Genomic DNA, 21,030 nt, shown 5'->3' on the forward strand with positions numbered 1-21,030 from the left:
AACTAGGGCCCGGCTATCAAAATCCTGCAGCTGTCCCAGGATGGGGCTCTGGGCCTCCGCTGAGGGTTGGGGTCCCCCTTTGCTTTACCTAGACTTTGCATGGGAGCTGAGAGATGCTGTGGTTTCTTGCGTCAATGCAGAGGCAGTAACAGCCTAGTGGGTGAGACGTTAGAGGCTCAAGCCACGCTGACCTGGGTTCAAATCCTGCGGGACCTTGGGGAATGCGTTACCTTCATGGAGCCTAGTTTTGTTATTGGTAAAATGAGGATCATTTCACCCGCCGGCTGGGCGGGTGAAACGAGATGATGCAGGAAAATGCTTGGCCCACACCCCGGCGCACAGAAGTAGCTAAGGGAGGAGGGGCTCCTCTGATGGTGGCAGGGCCGCTGGGGCTTGGTTTCTTCTCTAGGCTCCCCCCACCTTCAGAAAATACTCTGTAAACTTGCTCCTGTGCTTGGGTAACAGCAGCACAGAGAACAGGCACATTTTTGACGGAAATAGGCAGAATCACCCAGGCAGGACAGGGGGAGGCTGGGATCTGGACAAGAGGGGATGAGGGCAGAAGCGGGGGCTGAGCTGCGCCCCTCCCTCTCTCCTCCACGGAGAGGACCCTCTGCCAGGGTTTCTCACCCTATCTGGATTTGTAACGGAATGACTGCTTCCAGCAGGAGTTTAGCTGCTTTCAGCCAAAATGCAGTAGCAAGGAAATCTCACTGGATTCTTCAGGGACCCAGAAGCAAGGAACTGATGGATGAAACCATTCCAGTCTCACCGCAGCCTAACAGCAAAAAGGCTCCGGGGTTTAGCCTCCATCTCAGGAGCATGCTGTCATCTGAATACATTTCTATAGCTGCTAGTGCCCCAGAACAGTGGAAATGACAAGAAGCCTCGGACACAGGGCAAAAGGAATCAAAGAATACTAACTTCTGCCTGAGGGAAAGAAGAAAACAGGAAAACCAGCATCTACAATAGAAGTTCTAACAACCGATCTCTATTAAACAAGTCTACAGATTATACCACGCTCTCCCTTTCTGCTGTCAACCATTAGAACTGCTGTCTGCAGTATCCTGACGGCTTGAGATGAATAGATTACTCTGTAGAATGTTCATTAGCCAATTTATGTGCTTGTCAGAAAGTCAGCAGTGTTTGTGTTGACTAGTTTATGCCAGTTATACGTGTTACTGTAATTATGTAACTTTATTCTGTAAACCAATAAAATATGAGTGCAAAAAGCAAGAGTTGTTGCTAAGAAAACTAAGCGGAGTGCTTTGGAAAGACTCCAGACTCAAATTTGCTTAAAAGTGAGACCAAGTGAGACAAGTATAAGAGACTGGGATACACAATAAAAATCTAGAAATATCCTGCAGACAGATTACTTCCCCAAAGCCAAAGTTCTTATTCCATTTTAAATAAAGATGAAATTTATAGATCTTATAGGAGAAGTTTGTGCAAGTAAAATGACAAACTTTAATCAGAAAATGACCTTGTCCTTATATCAAAACATTAGCAAACAAATATATTATGTATGTCTTTTAAATCAAAATAAAATGTATCTTACATGTACCCCTATGTTCATAGCAGCACTATTCACAATAGCCAAGACACGGACACAACCTAAACGTCCATCAGCAGATAAATGGATAAAGAAGATGTGGTATACACACACACACACACACACACACACACACACACAATGGAATACTACTCCGCCATAAAAAAGGCTGAAATAATGCCATCTGCAGCAACATGGACGGACCTAGAAATTATCATACTAAGTGAAGTAAGTCAGAAAGAGAAAGACAAATACCATACGATATCACTTGTATGTGGAATCTCAAATATGACGCAAATGAATATATCTATGAAACAGAAACAGACTCACAGATGCAGAGAACAGACTTGTGGTTGCCAAGGGGGATGGGGGTGTGGGAGGGAAGGATTGGGAGTTTCGGGTTAGCAGATGTAAACTAGTATATATAGGATGGATAAACAACAAGGTCGTACTGTACAGCACAGGGAACTATATTCAATATCCTGTGATAAACCATAATGGAAAAGAATATGAAAAAGAATGTAAACATATATATATATAACTGAGTCACTTTGTACAGCAGAAATTAACACAACATTGTAAATCAACTCTACTTCAATAAAATAAATTTAAAAAATAAAATGTATCTTTTTAATGGCTGTTTCTTTCTTCAATCAACTTTTCCAATTAAACAATCAACAAATTAGTTGTCTCCCCTGCACTGGATATGAGAACATCACTGATATTGAGATCTGCCCTTTTTCATACCTTTTCTAAGACTGAACAGCTACTATATGCCTAATATAATGTTGCCACAGAGTGGGGTTCTCCAAGAACTACAGTCTCAGACTTGTTCTCAGAGCAACAATGAAAACAAGAGTGACTCAGAGTGATCAAATATTTGGGAAAAGCTTCAAGCCATGCCCCCTCTTGCAAATTCACGATGCCCCCCTAGTATACTAAGGGTAAAGAAAGAAGCTAAACTTCATATAACCAGATTTTCCCAAATCTGTTTCATCAGGGTACCCTTTCTTGGGAGCAACACCTATAACATCCTGTAAAGGTACCCACTTTGGGAAGCAATGCTTTGGGGCCCAGGGAAGAGGTATCATGTATGATCTCTATTCTTAAACAATTTACAGCCGAGTCAGAGATATACAACATGTAGATTCGACGCACACATATACACACAGAATAGGTAAGTAACAGTATTAGTCAATGTATTCTTAGGGTCAAATGATGGGAGAATCAGGAGGTATTACAGATCAGAACAACAGATCAGCCATCCACCTCTAAATAACTTTCACAGATGTTGGGCCTTGGCCTCAAAAACTTGCTCTTGGTCTGCTGTTCTAGAAAGTTCACACTTCTTGAGTGTGATTGTGTATCAGGCATGGCTCTGTACATAAGTTTTCTCATTTAGTTTTCTCAACCATGGAAAATGGGTATTATCTCCTTTTTCAAAGAAATAAAGTGATTGCCCAGCTAGTGGAAGGGCCTCAATTCCTACTCCTGCCTGTCTGGCTTGAAAGCCTGTCTTCTTTCCACTGTGCCCTGTTACCAAGAGCCTTCACAGGCTCTTTCCTGAGCTGGGGTTTAGGGGAACTGTGTGCCCACCTGTATCTGGGGAGCCAGCCTTGGCCTGCAGGGGACAACTGCGTCATGCTAAGTCCCTAGAGCCTGGACTTCTCCCCATCTTCTTCCTCCCCCTCTTCCAGAAGTTCTGAGTTCTGACTTTAAAGGCCCACGGGTCACTCTCTTGTCCTCTCTCCATGGCCTCTGTGGGGAAGGCATTAAGTGGGGGAGGACTTGCCAATGTCAAGTGCTTTATCGATAGTATCCACACTGAGTGCACTCTGCGCTGCAGAGGGCCTGGGGCGGGTGACGGGCTCACTCACACGGTTCAGCAAGTCCCTGCCATCGTTCCAGGTCCCTCCTACAGCTCTAACCTGGGTCCTTCTTTCCCCTCTGCTTTGTGCTCAGCTGCTACACCCTCTCTTCCCTGCCTCTACCTTCCTCTGCCTTCCCACGTCCGGCTGGAGGTGGCCGTAGAGTGGAAGGGAAAGACCCTGAGCCTTTGAGGGGGCTCAGCGGGGCGGGGGGGCGAAGGGCAGGGCGAGAGGCAGGACATGAACTGAGTCCAAGGTCACAGGAGGGATGAATAGTGTGACCCTCTGTCTCAGGCTGAAGACTTAACTCAGGGGTGAGTTGCCATCGGGTACGGGAGGCACCGGAAGTGACAGGAGTCAGCGGGGGGCACTGGCCTGGACGTCAGGCTCCTCTCCCTCCTATACTTGCCTTTTCTCCCCTCAGAAGTAAGGCTGTAGGTGTGTTCACATCAGTCTTCAAACATGCACAGGATGGGGGGAAGGAAAGGAAGAGAAGCGAGGGAACGAACATTTAATAAGCCCCAGTGTGCTAGGGTCTTTGCACTCATTTCACTGCTCCATCACGATCGCCACAAGAAGTGAGTGTGGCCAGATCACAGAGGAAGAGGGAAAGCCTAGATGTGAAGCTGGGTTTGGTTGCCTCAAAAGCCCACGAGCTTTCCACCAAACCCACAGCCCTACAGTTACACAGCAACACAACGTAACACGTGGCCTCCTCTAGGTCCATGGCTGGGGCCGGGGAGGTAGCCTGGGTGCCCCCAACTTGGGTGTTACAGCTCAGTGCACAGAGACAGAACCTCCCCTACAGAGGCCCTCTTCCCGGCGCTGGGGCTGGGAGCTTCGCACAGACACTGGGCTCTCAGGGCCACCAAGTCCATCTGAGCCCTCTGGCTCTCTAACAACATGGAAGAGAGAACAGGCAGGAGACCTGGGCATCCCCACCGCGAGCTCCAGATACTGAGTCAGAACAACAGGCCGAGCCTGCACCTGGCTTCATCCCTAGGCTCCGGGAGTCTCTCCAACCTCCTTTCCTGGCTTTAACCCTCAGCCTTCCAGCGCTTTCTCTCCAAATTTGGTTATTGTTTGCTCCCAAGGTTGTGCCTTCAAGATGTGCTTCCTCAGCAAACGCTGGGGCGGCCCCGAGTCCTCATTCCCCAGGGCCGGCGGGGAGGGTGGGGGGCGCAGAGCTCAGGCCACATCCCGCACCTCAGAGCAGTTCTGGCCATCTGCTGGGGGGCAGGAGATCCTAAGATCCCCAGATCCTAGGACCACCTGGGCCTGGGTGCCCTGGCTCTTGGAGGCACTTTCAGATAAAGGGCTGATGACTGACTGATTAATTAGTTCCCACGATCCGCTGGCTTTGTCTCCTTGTCTCTGAAGAAAGAGTCCCCCTAACTCCTGATTCTTCCCCACACTTTTCCGACCAATATATCTACAGCCCCAAGCTTGGAATCTGTCTTCTGTCTGTGTGTCTATTACTCATGCCAGGCCAAGAGCTTGCAGTCCACTGGGAGCCCGCCTGTGCTCGAAGAATCTACCTCCCCACCCCAGACACACACACACACACACACACACACACACTCAGCCCAGAGTCACTGGCTTTCTTTATTGCTCCAGCCCTTGAATGATACTAGGAGGTTGCTAGTGATAATAGCGTTAAAGTCACTTCTGATAGTCAAGGCCTGTCTGCTGCAACTTACACTGCACACAAACACAACTATCATCATGGTAGGTGCACAGGGCAGGTGCTTTATAAACATTATACTTAAATCTGAGGCCGTGTCGTCATTTTACGGAAGAGGCTATGAAAGCAACTGCTCTGCGTTTCTGAGCTCGGCTGGTTACGCGAGGCCAGGATTTCTGCCTGGGCGGCTCCTCCGGGGGGTGGGCTCAGCCACGGCTCCCCAGTCTGTGCCTCCTCTGGCTGCCCTGATCAGAGGGAAATGGACGCACACCCTCTGCTTCCCTCCGCACTGAGGACTCGGGAAGCAGAAGAGTCCTGATGGAGAGTCAGCATTTTCTTCCACGGGAGAGGGCAGGGGTGAGCATGGCTGACCGCGGGAGGAGGTTCTGAACCAGTAAGCACAGCCCCGGCTCCCACGGAATCTCACCCGGTCCCTGAAACCACCCTGTCCACTAGCCCAGTACTGCGTTCTCTCCAGAATGCGTCTGTCCCCATTCCCTCATCGATGTCACACTTTTTTGAGGCAGCAGCCGCAAGCACTGGAACTCCCAGCTGTAGGTCCCATTTAAGCCTCCCTCTGCCCTGGCCTCTGGAAGATGGTATCCCTATCAGAGGGCCTCTCTTTGAGGCCACACCCTCTGCAGATCTAGGGATGATGGTCTGGTGCCCCAGAGCTTATTCATACCCCACGCTGCAACTCCACACCCCAACACACACACACACACACTCACCATGAGATGCTGGAAGAGCCAAGAACGCATTATATTGGTGGCATGCTTGGGCAAGACTCCTCGTTTGTTCTTGGACTTCTTATCCTCATTTTCCAGGAGGGAGGTGAGGTCAAGGTTAACCTTCAGGGCACGTGGAAAAAAAATCAGCATCAGCAGCCTGGCGGGCCAGCGGCTAGGGACCTGTTGCCATAGAGACAGCAGCCTCTCGCTGCCAGTCCCCTTTCCCAACTCATTCTGAGGGCCCGGGGGAGGTTACCTTTCCTGTCACCCAGCGCCAGCCTCTCAGAGGATGGGAGAAGGGAAGACGGCGAAGAGGGAGGAGAAGGGGATGAGAGAGGAGACAGAGGAAACAGGGTCATGCAAAGGGCACAGGAGAGAGAGATTGGCCGTAAACCATCCAACAGTTATTAGCATTCCTGGGGTACATTAGAGTCTGCACAGCGCTTTCCTATCCATTACCATGGTCAGCCCTCACATCAGCTCCGTAGGCTGGCGGGGCTAGTGCGCAGCTGGTGTCAATCCCTCATCTATGGATAAAAACTCAGAGGCTCAGAGAGGTTAGGTGACTCATCCGAGATGGCAGAGTTAATGTCAGATCTCGGGCCTCTGACTTCAGATCTTCTTACTCCCACCCTGGCTCCCTTGTGTACGCTCTACCCCACTGAGCTACAGAGTGGCTCGGAGTGTAGACCAGGAATAGGAAGTGCAGGATCCCTCGATGTAACCCCGAGAGGCAGCAAAATCCCAGTTCATAAAACCTTTCCAACACCCACCTTCTTTTCTGTCAAGTGGGGGTAATGATACTCCTTAGAGGACTAATGAGGATGTAAGGAGTTACCGGTGTAAAGTGCCTAGCAGGCAGTAAAGCGTCACGGTTGCCCTCCCCCAAACCCATGCACATACGCACACACCTACACTGCACACACACACTCACCTGTGTGTTCTGGATCTGGATGGCTCCCTGGGGGATTGCTTGGGTCACCACCTGACCCTGGGAGGTTACCATGGTAACCGGCTGGTATAAGGCTCCACCTGAGGAGACAACCACTTTTGGAGTCCCCTGCCATAGGGGTGGGTAGGAGTGAGGGCAAGCAGGGTTCCCAATGCCCTTGGCACTCACGTGTAAACACCCTCTACTCTGGAGGCATTCAGCCCCTGTGGAGGAGGGGTGGGACGGGGATGGGGTCCAGAGAATAGAGTCTCTCTGTGTGTTTGGCGGAAGGGTCTCTGACGGGCTTATGAGACTTTGACCCAAATTTGTTCCAAACCACCACCATCAGGTCTTGCTAACCATCTATAAGCTTACAGAACACTTTAGTCAAGAAACGCAGCTGGAAGCCCCTCCCTCGGCAGGGGGCACCTCTCCCATTTCCTAGGACGTTTTGTTCAGTGCCCTGCCCCCCAACCCTGGAATTCCCTCAGGGCCACCCGGCCTCCTCCCAGGGGTGTTCCCCACAATCCGCTGCACACACCTGACACCACTTGTGAGTTGACAGTTGTCATGGCGATGTTGCCCTGCTGGAGCGCTGAGGCTGGGACCACAATCCCCTGGGGGTTATTGGAGACTCCGGACATGGAACTGGGGGAATTCTGCAGGAGGTCCTGGCAGTAAGGGAGGCGTGGTTTGTGACAATGCCACTAAGAGCTTAGATGCCACAGCCCCAAATTTCTCCTCTCCCCTCCCCCTTCCTGCCTTGCCTCCTCCCTTTTCCTGCTCCTCTCAGACCCAAATCCAGAAAGCAATTCTCATGGCTCCCTAGAAAGTGTGAAGAAGGCTCAATCTGAAAAAAAACCAACCAACAATAGTCATGCATTTAGCCATTCCATTCCCCTGCAAACCTGAGACATAAATTATCCCAGAAACCAGTGGTCCGCACCTTGGCTTCACTTTGCAAGTTCCGGTATCCGTACCTAGGTTCCATCCCCGGCGATTCTAATTTAATTGGTCAGGGGTGTGGCCAGGGCTTTCGGCGCGGGGGTGGGGGGGGAGGGGCGGGTGTTGAAAGCTCCCCAGGTGATTCCAACCCCAGCCCAGGGCTTCACCTGCACATCCTTCGCACTCAGTTGTCTCCAGATGCCCCACCCCCACCGCAGGGCCTCGCTTCCCCGTACCTGTATCGCAGCACTTATTACACCAAGATCCACACAAAGGGGCCTCCGACATATTCTCTTTGTATCCTTAGCACGTAGTTTAGGGCCTGACACATCACGGCTACTAAAATATTTGCTAAATAATAATAAAATATAGCCGCCTGGCCCCTGCATAACCTGTCTTCCAGGAATCCCGCGTGAGCCTCCCCTCTGCCAGCCTCGGGCACATTCCATGGGCTGCTTCCTCTCCCTCAGGCCCCCAACACAGAGCCCACCACGGAGGTCCCCTCCGCCCCACACTGTCACTGCCTGCCCGTTTCCCCCAGACAATGCAAAGCAGCTAAGAAAACCATTTTTCCCCCTGGTACCCTCATCATTGCCACGTAAGAGCTGGGCTAGGATCGCTTAGACTTGATGTAGAGGGACAGGAAGGAAGCTCGGCCGTGGGTCTCCAAGAAGGGCAGCAAGGCCTCCCTGCTTGGCGGCCGGGCGCTCTGCTCTGCTCGGGAGGGTTTGTGAGGAAGGAATTGGGTGTGAGAGGTCGGGGTCTCCAGGCTTCATCTGGAGACAGCAAGGCAGGCGCGAATGAGGTGTAGTGCCCGGAGCCAGGAGACCCACCAGGGTCGCTGAGCGCCTAGCCTCCGGTGCCCCCGACCACAGGCCCACGTGTAAAAACAGGGCTTGATCCGGGTAACCTGCCCAAAAGGCCAGCTGGAAGGAATTAGGCAGGAAAACGGCCAAGGAAATAGGGGGAAAAGGAGGCCCCTGGCTTCCTAGCTTTGGTTTTAGGACCAGAGGAGCTTGGGCCTTCGGCTGCAGGAAGGTCTAGAGTGTGGAGTGAAGAGAAACGTGTGCTTGGAGGAAACCTGGAGCCAGTGACGGCACACAGGGAGCGACAGACAAAGGAGAAGCATCAAAGGCCGGGGGGACAGCTAGGGCGCATCACCTCCCAGACCCTGGCACCCGGGAAGCCGGCCAAGCCTCTCACAGAGAGAGGCAGTCGGTCCTGACTTACACGTCTCATTCGATTCAGCTGCTTAACCCCCCTTGGCATCTCCTCCGAGCTGCCTTTTCTACCCTCCTGTACTGTCCGGCTCAGGGCTATAAATACGCAACAGCGGGGCGGGAGCCTGGCTTCCCCTCCTCCACGCCGGGGCCTCCCATCTGGCTCCTGGGAGGAGGCCTCGCTCCCATACTCGGCTCACCTCTGCGACTGTGACCTTGGGGAAGGGAGGGAGCGGCTCCTGCCTCAACTTTTCCTTTCTGGGATCGGCGAGGGCCTCCCCACCAGCGAGGTTTATTCTTTGAGCAGAGTTCTTGGCCTTCTCATTTGTACAGCTCCGGGGTAATGCTGAGTCTGACCTGCAGAAGCCTAGAGACTGGAAGGGCCCTTACAATCTGAGTATTTCAGCTCCCTGAGGTACAAATAAGGAACTGAGGCTTAGACATCCAAGCGACTTGCCCACGGTCCCCCAGCTGGGTAGCAGCAACATGGCTAGAACACAGTCCTCCGTCCTCCACAAACACTGGACCCACACCCTGTGCCAAGAACTGGGCTGCAAGGTGCTCCTGGAATCACAGCGGTTCAATAGCTGTTGAAGGCAAGTGAGCAGATTAAAAACAGCCCAAACCTGGAAGTACGGAGACAGCGTGGGCACCCAAGGAATGAAGGTGGATTGGGAATTAGCACCTCCTGCCTCAGTCTCTGGCTCGTTGCTAACACCCAGGAATCCTCAAAGCCTGACTCTTCAGCTGTGAGTCTGCTCCAAGCTTGAGCTCCCCTCGTCCCAAACTCCCAGCCAACCATTCTCCCAGGGTGTAAAGCAATACTGAGATGACGTGAGGCTGAGGCAAACGTGGAAGGTAAATTTAATGGGGGGTGGGGTATCCACTCCATGCCACTCACCCTAAAACTAATGGCAGTGACTTTTCAACAATCTCTGGTTTGGAACCACCCATGCCACAGTGCTCGTCATCGAATAAGGATATTTGGGAATTTCAAACGTAAAAAGTTGTCCCAGACTTTCTCCTCCAACCCCACCCCCTGCCCCATCGGAAAAAATATCCAGCAAGGTTAGAAAAACACAGGCAAAGCCAGTAAAATAAATATAAGATGTATGCCTTGGGATTCAACCAACACATTTTTACTAGCAGAGGCCAAAGGGTGAGCCATCACCGGCGTATTCAAACTCTGGCTGGCTCTCAGACTTGTGGCTTGGCTAGCCTCCATGCCAGCTTCCCCAGTTTAGGTAACTAAAGGCAATTTATGCATTGGCTCAGACCCTTCTCTTTCCTACCCTCTCCTTCTACTCTGGGTCTTTGCTGGGAGGTGCTAAGAGGCCAAGTTACATTAGTAAAGGAATGGGACTGAGAACTTCATGGGTAGAGACCGTGGGCAGGGCCTGGGCTGGCCCCACCTTAGCTGGGACAAAGAGAGGAAGCGAAAACTTGGCATCCCAGGGTCTGGGGAAATGATATTCATCTCTTACATTTGAAAATATGAGCTGTTTCACAAACCTGCCTGAGAACTGGGGTGTTTGTTTTGTTTTGTTTTTATTTATTATTGGCTACATCGGGTCTTAGTTGATGCATGCGGGATCTTTCGTTGCAGCACGAGCTCTTCGCTGTGGTGGCTTCTCTCTAGTTGTGCAGCGCGGGCTCCAGGGCGTGTGGGCTCTGTAGTTTGTGGCACGTGGGCTCTCTATGTGAGGCGCGCGAGCTCAATACTTCTGGCGTATGGGCTTAGTTGCCCAGAGGCACGTGGGATCTTAGTTCCCTGCCCAGGGATCGAACCCGTGTCCCCTGCATTGTAAAGCGGATTCTTTACCACTGGACCACCAGGGAAGTCCCCACTGGGGTGTTTTTTTAAGACACAGATTCTTAGGACCATTGAATTAGACCATCAGCAATCTGTGTTTTTTAAAAACCTCCCTCACATGGTCCCAAAGATCAGATGGGTCTGAAAACTACCTATTTATCATACACACTGAATATCAGAGAGCATTCTTTCACTGTGCTATTTCATTTTAATCTCACCACTACATATGGGGTCAGCAGAGGAGAGATTCTTCTATTTGCCTGAAGAGGAATTGAGGTCCAGAGAATGGAAGTGACCTTCTTGAGTCACATGGCTCTGCCTCGAACCCAGGTCTTCTGGCTCCAGGTGTAGCACCGATGCTCCCATGGAGAGATGAACTTTGGAGTGAGACAGCCAGGCTCCAAGGTAAGCACAGTGTCCGGCACATTTAGGCACCCAATAAATCATTTCCCACTTCCTTTGGCTAAAGTCGCGCCACTAGGGAATGACACAACCAGGGTTTAAAACCTGTCTTAGACACATAGGGCCTCGTGGGTTCCTTACTTAGCAACAGCAGAGGTTCATCCGGGGCTGCACGCCTAGCAGTGGTGGTCACGCCTTGACACATGCCCCTTCGTTCCTGCTTCCCTGCCTTGGGTGTTCCTGGGCCAAGGCCAAGCCCCAGAAGTCAAAGCTGCGGTCTCTGTCCCAGATGAGCTCCGAGACTTGACTTTGCAACTATTTCTGGTCACGCCTTAGTTTCCAGCCGGCTAGAACCTTGTCTCTACAGAGACAATGGGGCTGCGTCTCTGGAGACCGTGCACCGGTCTTTTCTGAGGAAGGATCTACGACAGCGGCAGTGGGAGCCCCCTGGGGAGAAGATGTTGGCTAAGCACACAGTGTTATTATCTTCTCGACAGCTTCCTCCTGGGTCTCAACAGACTCCAAACCAGGTAGATGGTGCTCTGCCTAGACCCACACAGAGCTGTTTCCTGCCAGGCTCCTTGGCCTCATGAAGAGGCTAGAAGCACATCTGGTAGTTTCAGTGACATTTCAACATCCGGAGACTCACATCCCTGCTTGAGTTGTCCAGGAACCAGGGGCTGAAAGCTGCTTATCCAGTCCAGGAATTCTTTGCCGTGATCAGGAGCATGACAGTGGTGTCCGCAAGCCTCTGGAAGCTGCCGGAAGGCTGGGAATCATGGGCACTTTCCTGGCTCTTCTGGTGGAGCCGTTCCATCGGGCTGGGGAGCATCAGTCTCTTACTTTCTAGTAGGAAATGGGCCAAAAGGCTGAGAACGTAGAGTTCCCCAGCAATGACGTCTTTTAGGCCATGGACCAGGTGACCAAGAAGTCAGATGGAAGTCAACGAGCTGGCCTCCACAGACCTCATCCCACTGTTGCTCCTTGTGTGCTGTTTCCCAGAGACACAGAGAGGCCAAGAGCCTCTCGGGAGGGGCACAGCGAGGTAGGGGAGCAGCTTTAGGATGGCTGAGAGCTTGCACTCCTGGACGCCACCCGTGGGCCAGCTTCCAGGCCCTCGCGTCCTGGGGCCATCAGTCATTCTTTCTGAACCACAGTGGTCACTGGGTGAGTTTTACTCCACATTTCATTTTTGGAACAAAAAAAGATGACTTGTTCAAAAGGAAGCCATTACTAAGAAAAAGTGAAAGGCTCTGCAATTACTTTTGGAAGCGGAGGGTGGAGACGGCGGGGAACAAATGAACTGGCATTGACTGTGAACTCTGACACGATGGTCTGATGTCAGCCCAGGAGGAGCTGTGTCAGCTCCTCGAGCCATCTTTCTTCACTGTTAATAGCGAAAGGGCTTATGCTGCGTGGGAAGACTTAATTTCCACTCAAGGAAGAAACTCCTGGAAGAAACCACGATGGTAAGAAGAAATGAAGGAGTGAAGGAAAGGACTGATTAGAAAAGTTTTCCTTTAAGTTATTTTGAAATAGCTGTAATTTTTATCGTACTAGGATGCCTGTGAAACAGGGGAGTGAACTGGATGACCTTGCGAAGGCCCTTCCGGTTGGGGATTTTAGAAAAACCAACGTCATTCCCTGGGATGTATTGTGAGTGGGTGGAGGGAGTGGGGGGGCAGCGGGAGTGGGGGCCCCGGCTGTCTGCCATCCCCCCCCAGGCCACTAGGGGTCTCTGCTGATCCACCAGCCCAGACCATCCTCCCTAAAGCCTCCCAAGCCTCCCAGGAGGACGGGTTTGTTGCTAACTTGCCTAGACTGGGGGTGGGGAGCTGGCCTGCTGGAGAGCTTGTCTTGACCCACCCGGGCAAGCCCTCGGCCCATCCTCTTGACTCCCTTAATGCTCCCTGTCAGCCTGATATGCTGGGCAGGCAGCACAAGGGTTCTCTCTCATGCGCGTGTCACCTCCCCCTGCTTGGTTGCAGGGTTTTTCAGGGAAAGAGGGGTCTTTCTTTGAATTCCCCCAAACTGCCTAGCACAGCGCTGGGTGCAGGATAGATGCCCAGTAGATGGGTGGCCTGAGTGGGCTTCAGCCTGGAGTGGGGTGAGCGTGTGCCTTTGGGGGGCAGGGACATTGCCACTGTCCCCAGACACCGTGTTCTTGGCCACGTCCCTCCAGTGCTGGCAGAGCCAGCGTGCTGTCTCAGGCTGGGAAAAGCTGGGTTCCCAAACCCGGGGAAGCCAATCACATGTACGCAAGCCACCTAATCCCATTCCTGTTCCACTCCAGTGGGGAGCTTTCATCTCAAGGGAACAGCAGCTGCTGCTGCTCTTAAGGAACATTCCCTCAGAAAGAGGGAGCCGCTCAGGTTTCTGAGCCTGGCAGGGCCGCCCCCTTGGGGTCCTGGCCCCTGAGCAGAGGCCAGGGGTGGCTAGGAACCCAGAAGGGACAGCCTTAACGCCCATAAAGGAGAAAGGCAGTGGAACTCCCGGAACTCAGCTTCCTGTCACTTGGGTCTGGGGGTGTCCCCTTTTCATCTCAGCAGTGACCTTGCAGGGTGGGTCACCACCCCCAGCTCAGCCATGCGGCAGAACTTCCAGGGGCTGGGCTGAGGTGCTGGCTTCCCACGCCCTTGGCCTCCAGCTAATGTTGAAAATGCAAACTCTGTGGGTCAATAGGTAAGTTTCCCCTTCCCCAGGTGAGGATGTACTGATGAGTTCCCTTCCTATTTTTCTGGAGAGTAGCACAGCTGCAGAGTTACGTCTGGTCGGCTGAGCCCGGAATCTCAGAACCATGCTGACTCTGTGGCCTCTCCCTTCCCTACTTTCAATCTATTAGCAAATCCAAATTCTTGCTTCCCAGCCATTGGTTTCTTACTCGCTGGTCTCTGAATCCCTGATCTACAGCTAGGTAGGGTCATGCCTCCCCACCCAGGGCCCAGGACGCTTGGTTCTCCTTCCTACGTGTCACAGAAGAAGTAAAAGGATCTAGTAAATGAAAATAGACTCATCCCTGACTCTGCTGCTTCTTAGATGTGTGACCTTGAACCAGTGACTTAACTGCTCTGAGTTTCCCTTTCCTTGGGTATAAAATGGAGAAAATAATGTGCACCTTGCAGGCTGGTTGTGAGGCATAAGCCAGATAATCTATGTCAAGCACCTGGTACACAGAGTGCTTGGGACCAGAGAGCTCAATAAACGTGGACGTTCTCCCCTTTCTCTGCCAGTTCTTCCCTGAGCAGCTCAAAAGGTGGCCAGTCGGTTCATTTGTCTCCAACGCGTCTCCAATCCTTACCCCGTTGCCTACATTCTCCACTGCCTTTAAAGTCTTTGGCAATTGGCTGTGGTGATCAGACTCAAAGCATAACATCCCACAAATTTGGCCGCAAGATACTCCATCATTACATTCGCAGTTAGAGATTGTGTCACAGTGGTTTTCATGCCCTTGGAACCCAGCAAGCTCATTGGTGCTTGAACAGATGCACATGGCATGAGTGAGTGATGTTTCCCCCATACCCCGGCCCCTTCTCTGCAGGGACTGTGAAAGGCTCTCTCTGTCCCTTACCTTCTCCAGACTTCTCTCTACCCTGGGAACATTCACACTGAGAGCTCCCAGGTAGTCTGCTAACTGCCCTCCACTCCCCCAAGCTTGCCTGAAATGCCCACTCCTCTAGGAAGTCCTCCCAAGGCCAGTGAATCTACAGCTTCTCCAATCACAATAGGATTTGAAAGTCCTCCTGCTGGCCTATTTGATCCTTACAGAGGTTTGCTCGTCCTGTCTCTGGGCAGGAACAGACAATGGCCATGAGGGCATGCAGGCTGGGGCCTGGGCTTTCCCCGGGGAGGAAGACGGATGCTGAGTGGTGACTGGGCAACCTCAGGCCATACACATGCTTTGCTCAATCCAGACCCCTTCCGGCGGCTGCCTTCCTGCCCTTCCTCAGGGTCCCCTTGCCCCTGAGCACTCTGTGCTCAGATAATTTATCTAGATCCTTGGGTGTGACTCAAGCTCCCTCCCACTGAGATTGGGCACTCATCATGGACAATCCCCTGTGTTCTCCCAGGACCTAGCGGGGTGCATACAGTAAGCTTCCCCCAAATGCTCGGCAAATGAATGAGAACTGTGGCTCTCCTGATTTGCACTGGAACAGAGCTGAGGTTTAATCTCCACGGGGAAAGAAGGATGGATTTCAGGTCAAACTAATGCTTGAGGGGGGCGAGCATGAGGGTCTCTCCAGTGGAATGGTTTATTTGGGGCCATCAAGGAAGGGCTTCTTCACTGAGGATCTGCCCCCACAGGAAGCCTGGGTTCTGCCGAGTAAGAATCCTGGGTGTCATTAGGTGCAGGCAGGGCAGGGTGGCCTCCTCCAGAGGGGAAAGGACAGGCTGTGGCCCAAGTCCTTGGAAACCCCGGTTTAGCTTTCCTGCTTGCTGAAAGCAGTCTCCCCCGCTCCGAACCCCCTTCCACCCCCCCTTCCCCATAGAAACGGAAGGCCACGCGGAGAGTATGCCCCGACCTCGCAGAGCTGGATGGGGACACAGTATGGCATCTGAGAGAGGGGGACCAATTTGAATAAAAAAACATCTCCCACTCTGCAACACAAGGCTGAATGATTAGCACACAGGCAAAACCATGAGCCAGCAGTTTGCAACAAAGCTGGCAGGCGGCTGGAATGTTGATCCTGAAGATCTTGTTCCAGAGGGGAGACACCCCTCCCCAGGCCAGGCTGGGCTCGGCGCGGCTATTTCAGGCTGGGGGGATTAAGGTCGCACCATGACGAATGTGTGCACAGACACGCACACGCACACGCACACGCACACACACACAGGCTCCTCCTCTCTCCTCCGCCGAGCTGGCTCCCACGGCCGGACCCCAGTCAGGCCTGCCTCCTGCACTGAGTCTCTTGGCCCCGAGGGTCTCTCCTTCCTGGGAAGGCCCAGGCCAGCCCGCGCCCACCTTGGCGAGGCAGAGATGGGAGCCTGACCTGGGGATGTGGACGGGGCAACGCGGGGCACATCCTGCTCACCTTCTGCCGGACACACACCCGGGACGCTGCACTGACCCCACCCCCTCCCCTCCCCCCACGACTGCCGCCATCTCTCTCTCCAACTCCTTTCTGCCTCTGCCTGTCTTCAGTCTCACTCTCCTCTTCCTCGGTCTGTGTCTCTTTGTCTTTGTTGTTCTTTTCCTCTAGTTCTTCAGCCTCTCCGTACCTCCCTCGCAAACGTGACCATTGATATTTGTCTTTCTTTCCCTTTGTCTTTCTCCCTACTTCTCCTTTCCTCCTTTGCCTTCCTGTTGCCTCCCTTGATTTCTCTCTATATTTCTCATCATATTACTTCTTTCAACAGATATTTACTGGCTGCCTATCATTCACCAGGAGAGGAAAACGTGAAGTCACATGGGATATTTACCATATAAATGGCCTACTGTGCCCAGGAGTTAGTTGAGAGGAAGAAAAGCCCATGCTTTGGGGTGGGGTGTCAGGGAGGCCTCCATGGAGAGAGCAGCCTTATTATTGCCGTTGGGGAAGAGGCTGGGTTTGGTCCTGCAGAGATGTGCCGTCATCACCCAAACACACAGGCGTGGAAAAATAGTGACCTACGAGGGCATCAAATGTCAAGTGAAAGGATGTGAAAACTCTGGGGGGCAACTGGGCTTTTCAAGCAGGAGAATGGCTTGAATAGAGCTTCAGAAGATAAAGCAGCAGCAGAAGGCTGAGGTGTGCATATGTGAATGTGTGTGTGTGTATGTGTGTGTATGCCTGTATGTGTGTGTGTATGTATGCATGTATGTGTGTATACATGTATGTGTGTGTGTGTGTATGCGTGTATGTGTGTATGTGGGGGGGGGAGGGCTTCGAGGTAGCCAGAGAAGACAGAAGAGCAGGTTAGGAAGCTATGACAGCAGCTCGTGTGTAATCACCTTATTTACCCACTGAAGCCTGAACAAGTAGGTGGGGCCAGCGAGAGGAAATGAAGGGACAAATCTGAGAAGCAGCAAATGGGACCACCTCGCTAAGTGTCTTCTCCTCTCTTTCTTGGTGTCTTTGTTTTTGTCTGATTGTCTGAGTTCCTCTTTCTAAGCGGATCAGAGGCCTTTCTGCAGTGGTCACCCCAGGGCCAGCTTCACTGTCAGGCACAGATGTGATGCTTACAGTGATAGGAATCAAAGTTCCTTCCTCTTTCCTCTAAGCTCAGAGGCACTGAATGCAGGGATTCCCCAGGAGGACTGATTTTTGCAGATAGCATCTCCGAGGCCTGGCTCACCCAGAGCCCACGTTATCCTTCTCTGCTAACCCGCGTCTCCAGTGACCCTGCTTTCTGCACATAAAGTTGTCGGCCCGGAGAGCCCAAGCCTGAGGGGGCCACTGTGGCTGCAAAGCCCTCTGGCCCTCCTTTCTTCTCCCACTGCCCTGGTACACCCCCGATGCCAGAGCTCGAGCTGGGGTTGGAGGGCCCAGGAGGGAAAACCCAGGGCCTCTCCAAGGACCTGATTATTTCCAAAGACTTGTGCTAATTTTCTGATATGATCCTTACATCTCTGTGAGGCACTAAATCCTCATTACTTTTCCTGACCGATGCATTCTAATTAGATCAACACTTAAAACAAATTCACAATAGCCACAGGATGGCTTTCCATCTCATTAACTCCTCACTTATTATTTTCATGAAAATTACTGATAAAAATGTGCATCTCCATTTGGTGAGGCCTCACAGCCTCCTTGGCTCCTATCTTGCATCTCTCCCATCACCGGGGCTGCGCAGCATCGCCATGGTAACCCACAATAATAGAAACTAATAAATTACAAACGAGATGCTCGTTGAGCAATTATTGTCCTCTTTTATGCAAGTTTCTTGCTAATTTTGATCATAAGGGAAAGTACAATAAGACTCTGAAGGAATGAGTCTATTTCAAGAGAATATTAGCAAGCAGAAGCCTGGGCGGCTGAGTTTAGATCTGTAATAAAGTGATTTGGTGATTTCAAGCAATGGGAAGAGGAAATAAACTTCCGGCCTCGTGTCCCATACAGTACTCACTATCGAGTCCCACAGAGACCCCACTGGGGTGGGTTCGACGTAATTCCTGCTATCAAAATGTACAAGGCATGGCTGGCCTTCTCGGGGTCACCATGTCCTTTCCCCTGCCTCCACCAACCTAGAGAGATCGATTATACGTCTCGATCCTTAAAACTTAAGGATAAAAATAGCACCACCTTTCTTTGGCATTCTTTCCAGCACCTCTCACCAAGCATTCTTAGAAAGTTTAGCGGGATCCCCAAGCCTGATTGTCTCGTGGGCAGAGGCTAGTGCAAACCTCCTGGGGGACCCTCCATGTGTCTGTCCTGGACTCAAGAGCTCAGTGGGAGAAGAAGAAAGTGGTGAGTCTAGCGCTTAACATAGACACCAGTGAGTCGGGAAGGTATCACCGGGAAGCTTTCTTAGTTCATAGGTTTGGGGAAAATATTCTGTCCTGGAGAGAGAGCCCATTCTCTGCCATTTCCACAGTTCCCAGTTCCCAGGATGAAGGTGGCTGGTGAATCTTGTGAGGGGTGACTTTAGGTGACTTACACAGTGGCCCTGGACCACAGGGAGACAGATGTGCCAGGGCAGGGTGAGCAACTAGAGAATGATCGGGGAAAAGCTGCTGTCTCCTATTAGGTGGGCAGGATTCAGGGAAGGCCCACTTTCCCCACACTCTCCTTCCCAAAACACAGAGAGCTCATCGAGCTCCAGCCCCCTTGAGAAGCCTGCGAGGCTGGGATGTCTGGGTCCACTCCCAGCTCCGTCCCCGCCTCATCCTCCTGCAAAGCTCTCCATCTCCTTAACTCTCGTGCTCATTTTTTAGGATATCTTGGACCAGGAAGCCAGGAATCCCTTTGGACATTGTCCCTCTCAGATCTGGTCATCTTCTAGGGAATACTGATACCCTGGTATGCTGAGCTCTGGGTGAAAAAGGGACTGAGCTGCCTGAAAATAGCAGGAGGAGTGGATCAGAGGTGAAAGGATACAGTCAGTCTAAACCATTTTCCTAGGTCTCCATGGGACCTTCAGACATTCTGACACCTCGCTTAGGAGCCTGGCTAGGAGACAGGACCCAGCCCTGTGTGTTACCTGTGAGTGAAGGTTTATGGAGGGCTGGTTGGGGGAGTAGGGCCCCCCGAGGTCATTCCTGAGCAGGTTATCACTGTGCATCTTGGTTTTGAGGCAGGTGATGTAACGGTTACAAAAGTCCTTGCAGAGTTCATTGACTTTCTCCAGCTCCAGCAGGTGGATTCTCAGGACCTGGATTGCCTTCACCATCTGTGGAGGGGGAGGAGAGGTGAGCCCAGGTGTCTGGATCCCAGTCCCCTCACTGCCTTGCCCGCCCCCCACCCCCCGAACAAGTCCCAAGCCCACAGACAGAGAGGAGCCCATGCTCGCCCTAGGGATGTACGCTTTCCACCCGCAGGATTTAAATTCTCCTTGTGGGTAGCTGCCGATTGCTTCCTTGCTTTGAGTTCACTGTTATCACAGCTGTTCTTGAGGCAGGTGTGGTATTCTGAGAACAGCACTGTGCTTAGAGGTTAGAAGGCCAGGTCTCAAGCCCCCTGCCTGCCATTTACAGTCTGTGTGGCCTTGGCCAAGTGCTTAAGCTCTCTGCGCCTCATTGTCTGACAAATGGGGACCATTACGCGCTCCCTGACAACCTTACAGTTTTGTGGAGAGGAGCACCTGAGGGAAGGCGTGAGCTGCAAAGTGTGAGGCCTTGAACAGGCACGAGGAAGACCGAGATCAGAGCTCCTTGCAAGAGCCCCAAGAGGTCAGGGACTGGCTACTCTTAAACACGTATTCTGAGTACCTCATGTGATGCCAGTCACCTAGCAGACACCCCATCAATGCATGTTGACCGACTGCATCGTCCAGCATGACTTAGCTGGGTGCTGGGACACCCAACTGTCTGTGGTGGCCTTTTGCGTACCCTTTGGTACGTGTGTCTGCCGCCTCTTCAAGTGGACGTTCCTAACCTTTTCAAGGCAAGAAGCTATTTCTCAATCGAGGCTTTTCCCTTTATCGTTGTTATTATTATAAAAAGAAGGTGCTATGGAAGGTATGGAAAACAGAGGATGAAAAAGACTGCCCTTGATCTAATCACCCTAAAAAGAATGACGATTTCTTTGTTCTTTTTCGCATGCGTGTATTTCAACACAGCTCCAATCACCTTGTATGTACAATTTTTGCTTCCTGTTTTTCCCCTTAGTTTACCAAATGTATTTTTCTAAGTGGCAGGAATGTTTCCTCTATTCTCCCTTCTAGACTGCAAGCTTCTAGAAGAGAGGGGTGGTGGCTAACTTGCTCACCCCATTATCCTCGTTACTAACACAAGTGGATACTGAGTAAATATTTGTTGAATGGGTGAAAGTTATTGCGTAAATACATTTTAAATTGCTGCATATCATTCCATGTGTGTGCCACACTTAGCCAATTCCTTATGGTTGGGCATTCAGGTTAATTCCAATTTTTTAACTTTATTAAAAAACATGTTACAGTGACTTATCTTCCAAGCTTATAGCTTATTCGTGTTTCTGCATTATTTCCTTAGGACAAGGTCCCGGAAGTGACAGAAAAAAAGCTATGGACATACCTTTGGCTCATGATAAATATGGCCAAATTGCTTTTCAAAAAAGGTGTTGGAACAATTGGATATCCACAAGCAAAACAGTGAACCTTGATTTAAATCTCACGCCTTATACAAAAATGAACTCAAATGGATCAAAGACTGAAATGTAAGACATACAAACTATAAAATTTTTAGAAAAAAAAAACAACGCAGGAGAAAATCATCAGGACCTAGGGTTACGCAAAGAGGTCTTAGACTTAACACCAAAAACATGACCCAG

The 21,030-nt window shown here is 51.5% G+C and overlaps 1 protein-coding gene across 2 annotated transcripts in view; it reads right to left on the reverse strand.

Moving 5' to 3' along the window:
- The window catches only part of PKNOX2 (PBX/knotted 1 homeobox 2), a 256,499-nt gene that overhangs the window by 12,613 nt on the left and 222,856 nt on the right, over window positions 1-21,030 (reverse strand). For both annotated transcript variants that reach the window (XM_082659917.1, XM_082659916.1), the window contains 4 exons: window positions 19,265-19,453; window positions 7,308-7,437; window positions 6,770-6,867; window positions 5,836-5,955 (listed from right to left, as the gene is read on the reverse strand). In XM_082659917.1, coding sequence (XP_082516043.1) covers window positions 5,836-5,955; window positions 6,770-6,867; window positions 7,308-7,437; window positions 19,265-19,453 — 537 coding nt within the window. The remainder of the gene's footprint in view (window positions 1-5,835; window positions 5,956-6,769; window positions 6,868-7,307; window positions 7,438-19,264; window positions 19,454-21,030) is intronic.

Source organism: Grampus griseus (assembly GCF_964374135.1).
Source record: "Grampus griseus genome assembly, chromosome: 8".
Lineage (NCBI taxonomy): Eukaryota > Metazoa > Chordata > Mammalia > Artiodactyla > Delphinidae > Grampus > Grampus griseus.